General features: G+C 38.2%; 1 protein-coding gene across 1 annotated transcript in view; it reads left to right on the top strand.

The window, feature by feature from the left end:
* Positions 1–18144, top strand: part of Robo1 (roundabout guidance receptor 1) — a 740394-nt gene that overhangs the window by 585758 nt on the left and 136492 nt on the right. Inside the window, exon 3 of the mRNA XM_055617842.1 lies at positions 13266–13423. Coding sequence (XP_055473817.1) covers positions 13266–13423 — 158 coding nt within the window. The remainder of the gene's footprint in view (positions 1–13265; positions 13424–18144) is intronic.

An 18144-nucleotide genomic window follows, 5' to 3' on the forward strand; every position in this document is an offset into this window, starting at 1 on the left:
CACACACACACACACACACACACACACACACACACACACACACACACTTGCATATAACATACACACAGCCTGAGGTGTACTTTAAATCTTCTCTACATTACTTTTTTTTTTTTTTTTGTTTATTTGCTTATTTATTTATTTTTGAGGCAGGGTTTCTCTGTGTAGCCTTTGCTGTCCTGGACTCACTACATAGACCAAGCTGGCCTCGAACTCAAGGATTACAGGCATGTGCCACACAGTGCCTGGTTCTATAGATCACTTCTAATACCTATTGAAATGCTGTGTAAATTGTTTATGCTCTGTTGTTTGGCAGTAACATGAAAACTATGCATATTTAGAACAAATTCAATTTTAAAATATTTTCACTCTGCAGTTGGTCAAATATTTGGATGTAAACCCAGAGGTACAAAGGGACATAGCTAAATGGTAGGGTGAACCCTGAATCAGTGTTTCCGGCGACAGGTTTGAAAGGATCACAGAAGTCTGGTGTGTGTGTGTGTGTGTGTGTGTGTGTGTGTGTGTGTGTGTGTGTGCTTGGAGGCTAGAGGTCCATGTGGGAAGTCTTCCTCAGTTGGTCTCTAACTTGCTCTTTGCAGCAGGTCTCTCTCTGACCCTGGAGTCCACTGGCTTGCTTAGACTGCCTGCTGAGAAGTGCTTGTTATCTACCTGTTTCAGCTTCCGCAGCTCTGGGTCACTGATGTATACTGCTATACTCAGCTTTTGTGTGAGGGCTGGGGATCAGAACACAGGTCTTCCTGCTTGCATGACAAGCATTTTAGAGACTGGGCCATCTCTTTAGCCCTCAACTTTTTGTTTGTTTGTGTGTTTGCTTTTAATTTGATTTTATGTTACAGACTAAATCTTAGGAAGAACAACTTTGACCAGATTTTATCTATTTTTTCTTTTCTTTTTCTGTGCTTTGATTTTTATGATCCATGTTTTCTATTTGTTCATTTGTTGCATTTGAATCCATCTTTGGTGATGTTCTAGGTTTGAGATATTTTATATGAGATGTGATCACAGAACTGTGGTAACTACTAAATACATTGCAGAATTTTTAAAAAGCTTGCGTAGGGGTTTGGAGGGTGAGGACAAGTGTGTGGACATGTTGTAAACTATCTGCCAAGGCCAGAAGATGTCAGGTCACCTGGAGCTGGGTTTACAGGCTGCTGTGAACTTAGCTTCAGTCTGCTGGAGGAGCCCCGAATGCTCTTCACAGCTGAAACATCTCTTCAGCTCGATCACAGTTTTTTGTTTTTGTTTTTTTTCCTGTGTAAGTTTTACAGGGCCCCAGCAATTCTTATGCTTGTCATCAATCTTATTTAGTTTGATATGGTGATAAACAGAAACAAAATCTACCAAGGTAACATCCACGGACGTGGTATTTGTCTAAAGCTTGGGAAGCATCAAGAAGTCCATATGCCAAGCTATCCAGGAAGAGGTCCATCGTCAGCATCTATTGTCAAGCAGCCAGCATCACCATCACACATTCCTCTGCTATATTTTGGGTTACAGGTGGAGCTGAATTTTTAAGGCGTCAGGATTCTCTGTGTGAGCCAGAACCAGGCACAGTGTGTTGTTATTGCCTCGGAAGCTGAGGACTCCAAGGCACGCATTGATCTCCTGTTCTTGGCTATCTGTGATTTACCTTCAGTAAACTCAGCTGAGACTAACACTGAGTCTGGCAAGGAGTGGATGTGAATAACACATTTCACAGCTTGGAATTTCCCTGGATCAAAGACATTTCATTTTCAGTATTTGATTAAAAAAAAAAAAAAAAAAAAAAAACATTGGATACATGCAGTCAACATTTAAGAATGGATCATAATGTGAGACATTTTGACAGTTATCATGCTTGATATTTTTCTTTTGCATCTAATACTTCCTAAGGAGGACTAAGTTGTATATTGCATGAAGTAGAATTGTTGTTCAAGCTGGCATCATTAAGGTGATTTATAAAATTATATTTTTCAGCTAATTTAATCCCTTGTACCTTTAGTCAGAGCTCGTTAGTGTGTTTGCAGCTCTAAGCAAAAAGAGAGGTCTTAAACCCTGACGGAGAGCTTGAGGCTGAATGTTCTCTCCCAAGGGATCTGCAGTGTTAGGAAAAGGCAGCTCTCACAGCTACACAATTGCACACTTGTTATGGTCTTTGGAGACTGAAAGCCCTGTTAGGTGCTCACCGTTATTATTCTGAAGCCTTAGACAGCCTGTGATAGGGGAAGATCCAAGGAATGAACAGATCTGAGAGTTATTATGCTAGGAAATGGGAATAGTGATTTAGGGCAGATTGTCACCAATTAAAGACCTTTTTGTTTAGCTGATGTGTTCCTCTGTGTGCTATTTAGATCTATCCTTTTTTCTATCCTTGGAAATATTCCTTCGCGTCTTAGGAGACATGTTATAATTGGCAACCTTAATTATGCTGCACAAAGATACACTGGTGAGAAGGGCTCTCTCTCTCTCTCTCTCTCTCTCTCTCTCTCTCTCTCTTTCTTATATCCAGTTGCGGTATTCTCTGGTGCTCCACAATTGCTAGGGCGGTTTTAACAAGATCATTTTAAGCTGTGAGGATTTTTCTCCCTTGAGACTGTAACCATTGCTAGGCACTCCCTCCCCTTACTCACAAAAAACATTTCAAATCTTTTAGTTCTTCTAGGCTTCTGAAACAAAACTGTGTGTATATTCTTCCCTTCTTTCTCTCCTTCCTTCCTTCCTTCCTTCCTTCCTTCCTTCCTTCCTTCCTTCCTTCCTTTCCTTCTTTTAATTTGACAGCCATTATTTCTCATCAAAAATTCCAGTTAGAAAGCACTCTGGTCTTTTCAAAGCACTTTGTAAAATATGTAAGCCCTTGTAATAAAGAGTATGGGTATGCTTGTCGGGTCGAATATTACACATGTCTAGTGACTCATTAAAAAAAATCTTTAGCCCTTCACTACCTGACTTTGTATCCTTGGTTTTGGTGTGGTGTAGCCATAAAAGCTAGGACATTCCTGCTTAGAATGTATGGCTTATTGAGTACATAAACTATATAGTTAAAAAGAACTTTGTTAAGGTGTTATCTCAAGTAGCAGGAAAAGTGCTTCTCCACATAGTATTTTAAAGTTGTAGTACTTCCTGAGTATATTTTGAAATGACACAGAAGTAGAGTTTGTCAACCAACAAGGGGACAGACTCAGCTCTGGACATTCCTAGAAGTCCAGTCAACATTAGTGCCAAATGTTCAATTTGTGGTTACGAACACAAATCTCAAGTTTCTTATAATACACTACTGGATGCCTGTTATCCTGCTGTGTGAGAGCTAGAGTAAGGTCATATCAGCTCTCGATAATCAGAAGCCCACCCACTAGCTTACTGTGACCACACAGTGCATCAGTACTTGCAAAGTCCTTTGAACAGTGTAAACCCGTGGAGTGTTTGCCATGGATGTAAGGTTGTAGTCCTCTTGTGTTGGAATTGATTTTGAATAGTGACTCTCAAGTATGTTTTTTTAAGTCGGATAAAATATAAGATGTGTCCCAAATTCAGCTAACAATCAACCATCCTAAAATCATAACATAGTTTAATTGATTGAGGAATATTACCACATAGCGACTGGGATTTGGTATATTGTACTACAGTCTTAGTTGGTAAAGCTCAATCTTATGTTAAATATTAAGGAGCAGAATTTGAAACCATTACATTTCAATCAACTTAATGGTTTTATATTACCCTATGCTCTTTCTTTACCTTCAAAAAAAAAAGCATTTTCTGTATTCTTGTTTTTCCCTTTGGGAGAATTTACCTGTGTGTTGTCTGTATGCTCACCTGTATATTAAAAAGGGCATGTTCAGTTACATAAGAAATGTGGGTATTGGTTTTGACTTATTTCTGTCCACCTCTACCCCTCATGAAGTCAGTTTTATTTTTAACTACAAATTCATCTCTAACTTGCCCCTCCGTTGCTCCAAACCACCAACTTAAGATCACAAACCACTGCCTTTTGATTTTTTTCTTTTAGTGAATGGCACAGCTTTTTAATTGTTTTGTTCCTTTCCATTCTTATTTTCATCTCATGTTCATCCATAGAACAGCCAGAACGAGCATTTCAGAATGATAGATATACCACAAAATTTTTATTGGGCCGTCAATTGCTTGTGAGTCATGAAATAGACACCAGCTCCTTATGTATACTGCTGTGCACACAACAGAACTACCTGGACTTTCCCTGCCAAACTCAAGCCTCATTGCCGTTCAAGTCACCCACTGCACCAGGCTCTCTTAGGATGGCTTCACAGTGTCAGAGTTCCTCTTCCTGCAGTGTGCTCCTTAGACTGTCTTGCTTTTCTTCAGGCATCAGCTCATCTCTTCTTTCCTCAGAGCCCCTCTACCTTCAGTACAACCTCTGTTTGTTATAAATCTTTCGAAACAGATTCCTACCCTTGCCTTCCTGCCTTGTGTCACAATAGTAATATATGTAATAAACAATAAATATATTTTGTATCACGTATATATATCACAATATATATTAATACATCACATAACAATGTATACAATAATGCACACTATGACATACAATATTAATTGTATGTGTGCACATAAATACATATACATTTATTTTATAATAATATACCACAATACTTGTCCCTTTGTCATGATGTGTTTCCCCGTCTCTCTGTATGTATAGCATTTACTCATGTATTGTCTGTCTACCTTCCTTTATCTCAGAGCTTTCTGAGATTAGGACAAATGCATCTTGGTGTCACCAATTTCATATCTAATATGTAATGCACAAAAAGTGCACTGTAAACAGTGATGCTTGCCATATCTTCCGCATTGTTCGGGGAAGTGGTGACATGGGACTGGTGATGACAGAGTCATTGTTTTCCTGGAGATGACCTTCAGTAAAGGCAGGCAGTAAATACAGAGGAATATTCTCTTGCCGAAGGACTCTTTGAGCCCATGATACTAAATATAAAGTTGATAGAAAGAAAGAAAGAAAGAAAGAAAGAAAGAAAGAAAGAAAGAAAGAAAGAAAGAAAAAGAAAGCCTGTCTTACTCTAATCAAGGTCCCATAGCTCAGATATCCTCATTTTGTCTGTGTTGTTTTAACCCTGCCAAGGTATTCCTGAGTGTGACTTTTATTCTGCCACTTAGAGGCCCCCATCAATGGCATTCTTTGTCCTCCTTCCCATTTGTACTGGCAGCTGAGAAATTTGGCAATTCCTTACATAGTGACTAATAGCAATACTTCTTTGTAGATGTAATGCCCCATAAAAATGGCAAGTCCTGTATAAACATTAAATAATTAGTTTTTATAATAACCCTATCAAGATAGAGCGTAAAACTCTGTTTTGTGTGGAAATAACTGAGTCATTGTGAGTATATTCATCACAGTCATGAAGAGCTGCAAGAATCACTGGCAATTCTGAAATGCATGACTTCCGTTTTCTAACTCATACATGTCATAAGCCAATAAATTTCTTCTTCATAAATAATACATTCTTCAATAGTAATTAATTTCCCTCATACTTTATATTTAAGTGTTTAAGCTGCACACACATCTAGAAGGTCACTGACATTTTTAACACAGAAGACAGGAGTTCGCCCACTTGGTTTTTCTCCTTCAGTAATATATGTTTTTATGTTACACCCGACTTTCTTATACCAGACTTTCTAGTTTGCTGGACTTTAGCTTAGTAAATGTTGAATCTTTTGAATGTCCACTTTTCTGCGGACTCCATTACAAGTATTCACTTCAACCTGGCATGTGAAACTTGTCTTTTCTTTCAATTGACTCTATGAATTGATACCATTGTAATTAACTCCGGGGAGTATCTTGAAACCTAGCAGGAAGCATCAGTGTTGTCTGTGCTTCTGCAAAAGAAAATGTAGATCAAAAGTAGGTCCAGTCAGGAAGTTGATTCTTGCCTAAAATATGAAAGGACTTGGAGCTTGGAGTGGTGGTGCACACCTTTGATTCCAGTACTCACAAAAGCAGTGGCAGGCAGATCACTGTGAGTTCAAGGCCAGCCTGGGCTACAAAGTGAGTCCAGGGCAGCCAAGGTTATATAGAGAAACCCTTTCTTTAAAAAAACCAAAAAATGAATGAATGAATGATTAAATAAATAAATAAATAAATAAATAAATAAATAAATAAATAAATAAATAGATAAATAGTATCGGATATGTTTCTTCTGCTCCATAATGTGAGAGGAAAAAAAGAGGGGGGACTAAAACAACATGCCCCAATACTCCAACCCAGCAGCACCAGACCATAGGAGCATTCATATGTTAGCACCTTCTGTATACCTTATGTAATAGCAGATTACTATGGCTCACTTTTATTATGGTAATAGTATCTCTTTCTATTTGCAGTAGTTTGCACATAACTGTGCCCTGATGTTAACTGATATGTGGCATCTATCAGCACCAGATGACTTTAGGAATATATAATTTTGAAAATAAAAAGTGTAGTTATTTTCCCCCCTAGGATGGAGACTCAGCAGCTTGAGAAATCCCAGAAGCTCCAGCAGTCGAGAAATGAGTACTTCTTCCAGCATATTTTTCCACCAGTCTCAACCAAAATTTAAGGTTCTAAAATAAAATGCCATGCATTAAAATCACTGGTAGAAGGTGACATAATTATAGAAGAGTACTCATAGACAGAGTCTGTGTCAACCTTAAAAAGTAAATGTGTTTTAGAATCATTTCCTACAAATTCAGAGCTTTGTACACATCTGATATTGGAAAGTGATGTTTAAAAAAAATGTCATTACAAGGTGTTTGCTTCAAATGACCATCACTTGATGGAGTACTATTTTACATTCTGTAGCTTTAGTTTTCATCTTAATGTATTATCTTCTTGTGTATATGGACTATTTAAATTTAAATCTTGATAATTTATCTAAGAATATTTTGGGATATCTATTTCCCTTTGTCCTCTAAGTATCACTTCTTAACAAAAGTTAGGAAAACAAAAAATTCAGACACTCCTGTGTGTTCCTGTAGAGCTCCCAACGTATAGCTGTTCGTTCAGAATAACCTGCAGGAAATCCTATTCAATGTGTGTGTGTGTGTATATGTGTGTGTGTGTGTGTTGTGTGTGTTTCATTTGTGAGAGGAAGCATGGTGTCCGTGCCAATGGTTCTGGCATTCAAAGGACATCACTAGGGTCATTCGGCATGATCCATTCACTTTGCTTTTGGAGATGGAGTTTCTCAGTGTCCTAGAACTCACTCACTGTGTTAGGCTGGCTGGCTGGCCAGTGAGCCTCAGGAACCTGTTCACCTCTGCCTGCCAGTGGTGATTATTATTGACATACACCTCCACACTTCTTTATGTCGTGCTCAATCTCAGCTCTTCCTGCTTGTACAGTAAGTGTAACCGAGCCAACTCCCTAACCCAAGGCTGTTACATGTTATATATCATCAATATAGTTTTTTCTTGCATTAGAAAAATAAAAGAACTTTATAGCATAGTTACCAGACATAACATTTGTAATTAGTACAGATATCTTTTATAAAATAATTTATTTTGAAATTAAATAATAATTCTTTTGTTGTTGATTTTGGTTGTTTTTTGTTTGTTTTTGTTTTGAGGGTCTTTTGGTTTGTTGTTTTGTGTTGTTTTTGTTTTTGAGACAGAGTTTCTTTATGTAGTTTTGGCTGCCCTGGACTCAATTTGTAGACCAGGCTGGTCACAAACTCACAGAGATCTGCCTGCCCCTGCCTCCCTGAGTGCTGGGATAACAGGTGTGCACCCTAGCACCCCAGCTGAAATAACAATATTTTTTTTTAAGATTTATTATTTATACAGTATTCTGCCTGCATGTATGCCTGCACACCAGAAGAGGGCACCAGATCTCATTAGAGATGGTGGTGAGCTTCTATGTGGTTGCTGGGAATTGAACTCAGGACCTTGGAAAACAGCCAGTGCTCTTAACCTCTGAGCCATCTCTCCAGCCCAAAAGTTTTTTTGTTTTTTTGTAATTTTATGCACATTAACGTGACGGTATCAGACCCCTTGAAACTGATGTTATAGACAGTTGTGAACTACTATGTGGGTGCTGGGAATTGAACCCAGGTCTTTTGAAAGAGTGGACAGTGCTCTTACTCACTGAGCCAGCTCTCCTGCTCCAAATAACAATTCTTAATGCAAACTTGTAAGTTAACATTCAGATAGAGGTCATGACAAATCATTTATACTCTACTCCAAGTAGAAAACTGTTTAATGATCATAGAGTGATTCACTTAACAAAGGCATATATTAAGTTTGTATTAAGCACATGCTTTCTAACTTTTTTTTCTCCTCCAGTATCCTCTGCTTTTTGTTTTGTTTTGTTTTTCGAGACAGGGTTGCTCTGTGTAGCCTTGGCTGTGTTGGACTCACTTTGTGGACCAGGCTGGCCTTGAACTCACAGTGATCTGCCTGTCTCTGCCTCCCTGAGTTCTGGGATTAAAGGCATGCACCACAATGCCCGGTTATTCCCTTTACTTTTTAAGGACTTTGTTTTTTCTCTCCTCATAAACAGGATTTGCTATTTGCTGCAAAGTTTCATTGATAAGATTTCCTTTTGTGTAGAAAAATAGATCCCAAGACTGCATACTGTCTTCTTTTGTTTGCCCCAAGATACCTAGTTCTAATTAAAATGCCTATGTTTAATTAAAATGCTTATTATTGTACAGCCTGTTCAGTTGGTCTGTGGTTGAAATAAACCGTTGATGAGAAGTAACACATCATATGCATTCTGGATAATGAATTCTGATTCCCAGTGTGCTGATCAAAATGTGAGGTGGTCCCTTCCAAACACGGAAAAAAAAAACTGAGAAAGCAGAGTACAGAATGTTAAGAGGATAGCCATATGACTGTCAGGAGAGAAATTTCTCAGTGAACTTCTGTTCCTTTGGAAGGAAGCTGAACTATTAGCTACATTATGATCCTTAAGTCTTTGGAATTGCAAAAAGTGTTAGAACAAGCATGATAGACTTGGGGGAGAAATTTCCTTTGTGGCCTGATTCTTTGCACATCCCCCATTGGCGTAATGGTGTTAGTAATCTCGCAATATTCTGAGTTTGTTACGAAGATTAAATGAGCTGATACTGAACAATGTACACTCACTAAGGCTCCTACATTACTAAGATTAGCACTGTATTACATTTCTCATTGTTTTGGTGACATTTCCCAAAGGGGAGAAATGTCCTTCTTGCTCTGGCAGAGGACCTGGGCAAGGTTCCCAATACCCACACAATGACTCACGACCATTGGTAGACCTAGTTCCAGGGGATCTGAAGCCTTCTTCTAGCCTGTCTGGCCTCCGCAGCACCAGTTGTACAGGGGGATACACAGACATACATGCAGGCAAAACACCCACAGACATAATAAAATAAATCAAATTAAATCAAAATTTTAAACGAGACTCTAACAAATTAGGACTTCTCTTTTACATTTGTTGATTTACTCACACACTTCCCTCTGTGATGTTGTTCCCTCTGAGCTGCTTCACTCATCTCACCATCTATCATCTAGAGATCCAACTCAGGTAATCAGGCCGGTCAGCGAAGCAGCTTTGCCCACTGAGCCATGTCACCAACCCTTAATTTGTTAATTTCTAAGACAAGCACTTTGGAGGGTACGCTGCCTGGTTCTTAACAGTACTGAGAGTGTATGGCTTGTGAAATTGAAGGCAGGTAGTTCATAGTTGTATACCATGTGATTGGGAAATAAAGTTAATCTGAGATATTCTTCAAATTAACCGAGACAGGGTAGTTATGAGAGTGGTGTGAAGAGATATTCATCCACTTATAGGAGTGTGTACTTGTGGGAAAGATAAAGAGAATTATGCTTTACAGGAGAGGGATGACATAGTGTTTTGTTTTGTTTTGCTTTCAAAGGAAAAACAAGGGTTCCACATTAGACATTGGGACTCTCCTTTCTTGGCCTGTCAGCAAGCTTTGTGGGTTCCATTTGTCCCTTGTAAGGGGAAGGACTGCATAGTGCCAGTCTCCTGCCTGTCCTAAAATAATTCCCCTCCTTTCAGTTCTAAAGCTTGGTGTCACGTTCCCACAGTGTTCTGCAAATATTGACCCTTCCTTTCACCTGAACTTTGGTCCTTTGCTTTATCTCTTAGCTTCTCCATATTATGTGGGTAGGATTCAGGTACTTCACCGCTTTTTTTCTTCCAGAAAACATTGGTAGTTATTTTGACCATCATTTTCAAATTTATACAAAGATGCCTCAACAGCAAGCCTGACAACCTGAGTTTAATCCTGGAAGTCATGTGTGGATGAATGACACTGACTCTTCCAAATTTTCTCCAACAGCATATATGTGCCATGGCAGACATAAATAAAATGAAAATGTGGTAAAAAAAAAAAAAAATTGCCAAAACACGTCTAACTTCATTCCGAAACAGAAATAATTGTAAACTTCGTCTTGCTTTAAAGGAGTTATTTGAGTTAGCCATTTTCAAAAACCCATAGCTTCAGAGAATTCGCTGGTGGTATGCATTTTCTTATTTTTTTTTAATTAAAGATAAGGAAACATTGTGAGCTAAATAAGCATCAGTCTATATGTACAGGAGCTAAAGGGCACAAACAGGAAGAGATGGGCACAGCTGTGGGCCACAGATTGACCTGGTCAGCACTTTCTTAATTGACGCTTACTAGAAGAATGAGTGCTGTTTATTCTTTTCAAATCGATTTTGTATTTTATTTTGAAAATTGAGTTACTCTTTGAAAAATTTATAATAATCATTTTTAAAAGTTACAAAGCAGGTACCCTGGATAAATGGAGAAAAAGACAATTTTTTAAAAGATCCATGACTTGGACTTCTTGAGGATTTATGTATTTTTTCTACCAAGATGTTGCCAATCATTTGAATTTAATTTTTTAATTACTTACATATGCCCATGGGTTTTTATTGGACAATTTAATTAAAAATAATGTCATTTAATAATATGACATATAATATTTTCCTTAAAAGGAAAATTTCAAGACGAGTGCAGGTAAGAAATAATATTTTTATAGAAGAAGAAAGTCTTAAATTCATACTTTTATGAAACATTGCCTGTAGCCATAGCATTAATGGAGTTTTATACTTTACAGCTGCAAAAATAATTACATGAGCATTATCTAAGCAACAATCTTTAATGTATTATGCTTTATTAGTTTTCTATCATACACTGTAAAAACAGCCCAAATAATATGATAAGTGGAAAGTACAGCTTGACTGATCTTAAACCTTTGATATTTCCATAAGATGTTTTACTGTTTATTGGCTTATTGGTGATATGATCTTAATTTATAAATAAGATAAAGTATGAGCAAGATTGTTTTAAATCTGCCGCTTGGAAAAATTGTATAGCATATTTGCTTTCATTTGAAAGATGTTTTCTTTCTGGTGTTTGAGGGTGTTAAAACATTTCAGGGTGCTATCTCAGATTAGTAATATGATCCAGTATGAGAGTTGTTGCCTATTAAGGCCAGTTAATTTCTATAAACTGTACATTTTGTTTATTTTACCTTCTTAACACCTGATAACAATATAGCTTATAAATGGTGAAAGCCTTCAAGCTGTTTATTTTTTTAATGAGGTAATGAAGACATCTTACTCCAACAAGATGTACTTTGTATCTGCGCTGTTTTAAGAGCGTATAGTATAAAGGTAACTATTCTCACAGTTTGGGCATAGTTCCTTTTCTTTCTCTTTTCATTATTTGTTCCAAAGATAGGAAGCAAGCCTGTCTTTGAAGCATTTCCTATGGGCTAACATGTTCTTGTCACACTAAAGTTGTTTCAGGATGCAGGATAAACCCAGTTTTGCGTGAGTCTCATGGATTACAAAGCTACATGAATGTGGTTAGCACAAATAAAAGGAAAGGAAAGAAATAAACTACTGGGAGACAGTTTATTTGAGGCTAGGAGAGCAAAATTTCAGGTTGATTTTATTTTGATTGATGGTTTCAGTATTAATTTTCAGTATCATAATGTTTCATCCATTAAAGCATTTTTTAAAAGCCACAGGGATGAAAATATATCCATTCTAATACACAACTTTAGTTTTAAAATTCAATTAAGTAGTTTTTAAAGATGAGCACTGTTCAGTCTAGATTTATGTAATTAACTTACAAATAAACATTTTAAGTGTTCCCTTAAGTTAGTTTATGAAGATAGTTCGTATCTCATTCCACACAGGGTGAAGGAAAATAAGTATGGGAAAGTTAAGCATTTATTTGACGTTGTGTTGATGAATATGTCTTCCTCCATGCTTTGTAGGTTAAAATGTGGGATATAAATAATGTCTTCAAGATTATCTAGCAAAGAACATGCTTGTGATTTAAGGCTTGTTGATGACAAGTAGTTTAGAATCTCTTGATATTATCAACGTATTGAGGACAATTTTCCTGTAGGAACTGTTTGTAGAGTACATTATTTGCTCAATTTCCCACATTTACCTCTACAGTCACTAAATAAATGATGCTGCTTATCTTATATTATGTTAATAATATATTCCTGTCCAGTTGAGATGACAGGAATAAATTGTTTATTCCCTTAAAATTTAAAGTTTACAATGTAAAAGAGATTAATGGTATATTTACTTCTAAATAGGTTTGTGGGGTTAGTAAAATACTGCCTAACAAAAATAACTGTGGGTGTAAATTATGATGCCATTGCTAATTATAATGCGTATTCTAATGTCTTCCAACCTCGTGACAATGAAAAAAAAAACACACTGATTTTGAAGTCATTGGCAAATATGTGTGGAGTTTTCATAGTGACTATATGTAAATTATATTAGTAATACAGTATTCTACGATAATTTAAGTGCCTACAAAATCAATGAACTGTATGCTTTGAAGTCTCTTCATTCATATTTTTGTTTGTGTGTATGTAATTGGTGTAATAGTAGCTAGAAAGCATTGTCCTGAAGTTTCCTGTAAGTAAAGGATTCCGTTCAGTTATAGTCATTAGCATATGGAAGAAAGCAGTGTAAGTGGTGGACAGAAGAGTCATGCAATTCAGATGAAATGCTAACTGTGAGGATAAGAAGCAGCAGAGTGCACAAGCTTGCTGGCCTGTGATGAGTATGAAATAATCCTTTCTGAGTACGCTTAAGTGACAAGCACCTTCTCTAAGCAGCAAATACTGGTAATAGGGGTTCTTGAAGCTGTGTTGAGATAGCTATTAATGGAAGTATAGTCTAATAAATGTCACTTTTGCTGACATGCAGAGATAAGGACTGTATATTTCATCATTGAGTTGATGATTTAATCTTTTTCCTACAGTACTACGGGATGACTTCAGACAAAACCCTTCAGATGTCATGGTGGCAGTAGGTGAGCCTGCAGTAATGGAATGCCAGCCTCCTCGGGGCCATCCAGAGCCCACTATCTCCTGGAAAAAGGATGGCTCACCCCTGGATGATAAAGATGAAAGAATCACTGTGAGTACTGAATCCAGAGGCAGAGAACATCTGCAGGGGAACTGTGTGCGTCATTACCCAAGCAAAAGAGGATATGGAAATCAGTTCTCGGCAATAAAGCCTTGCATTACCTTTCTTTCTCAGTTCTTCTTTTAAAAGAAATATATTTCAATTTTCCTTGTATAGATGTAAAAATAAGTGATGAAAATGCATGGTTTCTAGAGGTTAGTAAGAAAAAGAAAACATATTTCCAAATCTAAAGTGTAAGAGTTGATACTTCTATACAGACGTAATTATTGTGGTTACTTGAAGCTTAGATCATTTCCATGTATTTATAGTTCTGTGTATTTACAGTTAACGTTATTACAGAATTCATTTACATAAGATATTTCCAAGAGATCTCCTCAGTTGCTTCAAGAGTTTGCTGTAGCCCAATCTCCTTTTCAAATTTCTTTTCTCTTCCATGTAGTTTAGTATGGCCTCTGAAAAATACAATCTCACTCTTAATTAAGTAAGTTATGACTATACCTCATTACAAAATAAAACCCCATGATTGTAGGTTAGATTTTAATCCATCTTTCAGCGATGTGATGCATTGTCTTTTTTTATATCAGGGATGATTCTTTGTGGCTTTCTCCTATTTGTCCTATAAGTGTTCACAAAACACCTTAATCAAACTCTCCGTCAGTACTCATTCATGTTCTGACTGTGCCATTCTATGATTGTTAGGTCCTCCCTCTTATTTCCTTTCTTTCGTAAATGCTGATGTTGCCTGTTGTGAATATCTTGACCGGAGAAAGTATCTATGTAACGAAAAGACTACTGAAAATTTATTAAAGAAGTCATAACACATCATATGCATCTAAGAAATGATTGTCCTAGTCAAGCATTTATCAATAAGCAACCAATTTATCAATAAGTATGATAACTCAGCAGGAGAGAGGTAGAGCATAACCAGCTAGACTCATATTTAGGGAAGAAAATAAAACTTTTTTTTCTCAGCACTGATCTTACTTAAAATCAGTATGACTTAAAAAAACTCAAAGTTTTTCATAAGTCTGGAAATTGGAATAAGATAATTCTGCTTTATCAACTTTTAAGAAGCACTGAAAAGTCACAAAGTGAAAACTGTGTGACACATTTGCTTGAAGAAATGAAATCAAGAGCACAGGGAATAGACACTGAGAACAAACATTTCTGTGCTTGGTGATAATAATTCCTTTGGGTTTTATGTAGCATTAACATAAAAATATTTTACCCTTAAATCATATTCCCGATGACATTAGTACACACTCTCTATAGTTCCCTGCCTTAACAATTCAGACTGACTCAAATGGTTATTATCTTTAACTTTGTCAAGTTTCTTCTGAACACCCATTTTTATTTAATGCAAATTAAAGACAAAATTCTCAGTACCACAGTTGTAACATTAAGTAAATTATGCTGAGTACCCTGAACAAAAAACAACTACCTAACTGAATTGTGTAGTTTTCAAACTGTACAACATTATTTAAAAAATAATATAGGCAAAGGCAGAGAAGGATCCATTAGAGAGTAGAAATGTGTGTAACATTAAAAAGCTGATCATTAAATGTCTCGAAAAAAATATGGGGAGGAATAAGTAGAGAAATGTACAGATATTCAGGAAATGTGTATTTTGATCAGACAGAGCAGGTGATTCTAGATCCTAAGGTGGTATTCAACTGACATTTTCACTAAAGGAGCAAAGAAAAAATTAATATGGTTGACTAGAGTGAGCAAAGGAAAGTGACACAAAATATACTGTCTGTAAACAGCAAATGGCCTAGTTTGTAATACCTTACAGATAGTGCAGATATTTTATATATTCCTTTAGGTAAGGTTAGGAGTAGGTTGTTACTATGAGATCAGAAGGTATGAATGGTGGCCTTCTCAGAAGCAGGTAGATTAATTGGGAGTTTTGCAGTAATCCAGACATGAGATAAATAAATGGTAGGTTGAACCAGCCCATTAGGAGGAGATGTTGAGAGAAGTCATTAATCAATATATCCTGGATATATTGCAAAGCAGTACCCAAGATAATTTCAAATATCTTGGGAATCGGGGGCGGAGCCAAGATGGCGACTAGCACACACAGTTTCCGAGCTGTGGAAGAGAGAAAGTTCTGAGCTGATGTGTGGAAGAACTTCTGAAGCCAGGGAAACAACGGAGAGACTTTCTAAACAACAGGGAACATCGCAGGAGGTGAAAACCTTGGTCTCGGGTCACCCACGGACTTGATTGGGGAAGGTGAGAAACGATCCTTTGATCTCTCGGCACTCCCCTCCCCCAGACCTCCCTCCTCCTCGGCACAGGCACAGCCGACTCGCCTTCCTCAGCGCAGACCTAACTGCCTGGGGCCTGCAGCCACTGAGGCGGAGCCCCAAGCCCTTTATCGGCAAAGGCCAGCAGTACTGTGTCTCGGAGCCCCAGATTCGCGCGGCGGCTGCACCATCCTCCCAGGGCCCGAGTCTGCTAGACGCCATACTAGCTCCGCAGGTTCGCGATCACTGACGGTACGGCCCGCCCAATCCCACAGTGACAGAGAATACGCTATATACTCACCAAAACCAGACAAAAACGCCATACAAGCTAGACACACCAGGCGCTGGGCCTCCGAGGCTTGGAGAGCACAGTGGAGAGACCCCAGGACTTCCCAGAAAGCATCTGGACTAGCAACCCAGTCTCCAGTTACAGCGGGACTTTCTAACCTGGCGGCGGAGCAGCACTGAGCTGGCGGGGCACATCAGCCCTCCAGTTTAAGACTAACCAGGGCCAAACCAGAGAACAGAAAGGCTGATTACCCCGATTCCCACTGACGTGACCACCCTGAAATCTCCAGCTGCAGCAAGACCTCATAACCTGGCAGTGACAGCAGCACGGAACTCGCGGAGCACATCAAAGAAGCAGGGCCAAACCAGAGAACAGAGAGCCCAGATACGCCAATCTCTGCCAAGTGTCCTGCCTGTAAGTGAGTGCACCCTTGAGAATCTGCAGCTCCACTGATCCTGGGTTCTGCTAAAACAGAAGCCAGGCATCGAACCCCCTCCCACCCATATACCCACTTTGGGAAACAGAGGGGCACTTGGAACATTGAAGTTCCTGCTCTGTGGGTCTAATTGAGGAGTTAAGGCAGTTAATGCCAGAAATTGCGCTGCGATCATCACTAGCGCCTGCGACATATACATTGCAGAGCCCCTCCCACACACTCAAGGGTTCAACATTAGCCATCACTCTGTCCCTCGAGACACACACCCACACCCACTTACACACACACACACATATACACACACACGCACGCACGCTTGCATTTGCCTCTGTTTGCGCCTGCGTACTTTCCTCCCACAGGTACAGCTAGTCCTCAGCATACGCTAAGGACACGGGACCTCTCTCAACTTCCTGAAGAATTCTCCAGACTCGAGAGAGAGACAGTACCAGTCTGATTGGCAGAATCCAAAAACAAACAGGGAAGGTCTCAGACAAGCCAATGGCCAGGGGTAGGCGAAAGAACACTTCCAACATAAATCAGGACATCATGACTTCACCAGCAAACCCCAAAACCGATGGATACTCCAATTCATCAGAAGCACAGGAAAATGACCTTAAAGCCATGCTTGCTCAATTATTTGAGGCTTATAAGGAGGAAATGAACAAATCTTTCAAAGAGTTGGCCAGTCAATTGGAGATAAAGAAAGAAGAAATAGACAAAACCCTTAAAGAAACACAGGCAAACATAGCCAAACAAATAGAGGCACAAGTAGAGAAAAAATTAGTGGCATACAAAAAGGAAATGAACAAGGAAATAGAGTCCATCGTAGAGAGACAGGAATCCAAATTCAAACACATAAAAGAAATGGTGCAAGGCATGAAAACAGAATTAGAATCAATAAAGAAAACACAAAATGAGAAAACTCTTGAGCTGGAGAACTTGGAGAAAAGATCAGGAACCACAAAAGTAAGCATCACCAACAGAATACAAGAGATGGAAGAGAGAATTTCTGGAGCTGAAGACACACTTGCAGAAATTGATACTTCTCTCAAAGAAAAAGTAAAATCAGAAAAATTCCAATCACAAAATATCCAAGAAATCAAGGATGCTATGAAAAGACAAAATCTAAGAATAATAGGAATTGATGAAAAAGAAGACTCCAGGCTCCAAGGTCCAGAAAATATTTTCAAAAAAATCATAGAAGAAAATTTTCCCAACTTAAAGAAAGAGATGTCCATAAATATACAAGAGGCCTACAGAACACCAAATAGACTAGACCAGAAAAGAAACACATCACGTCACATCATAGTCAAAACACTAAATCTACAGAACAAAGAAAAGATATTAAAAGCAGCAAGGGAAAAAGGCCAAGTAACATATGAAGGTAGACCTATCAGAATCACACCAGACTTCTCATCAGAAACTATGAAAGCCAGAAGGGCCTGGGCAAGCATCATGGAGACTCTAAGAGATCACAAATGTCAACCGAGACTACTATACCCTGCAAAGCTTTCAATCAACATAGATGGAGAAAACAAAATATTCCATGACAAAACTAAATTTACGCAATATCTATACAGCAAACCAACCCTACAGAAGATACTAGAAGGAAAACTCCAATCCAACGAAAACGAATTCACCCAAGAAAACAGGGCATACAGATAACATCCCAACAAAAATGAAAAGAAAACAAGCAATGAAACAAGGTAAGATCATCGACTCCATTACAAAAGGA

The sequence above is a fragment of the Psammomys obesus genome, unplaced genomic scaffold (genome assembly GCF_907164565.1).
Source record: "Psammomys obesus unplaced genomic scaffold, mPsaObe1.curated_primary_1811, whole genome shotgun sequence".
NCBI lineage: Eukaryota > Metazoa > Chordata > Mammalia > Rodentia > Muridae > Psammomys > Psammomys obesus.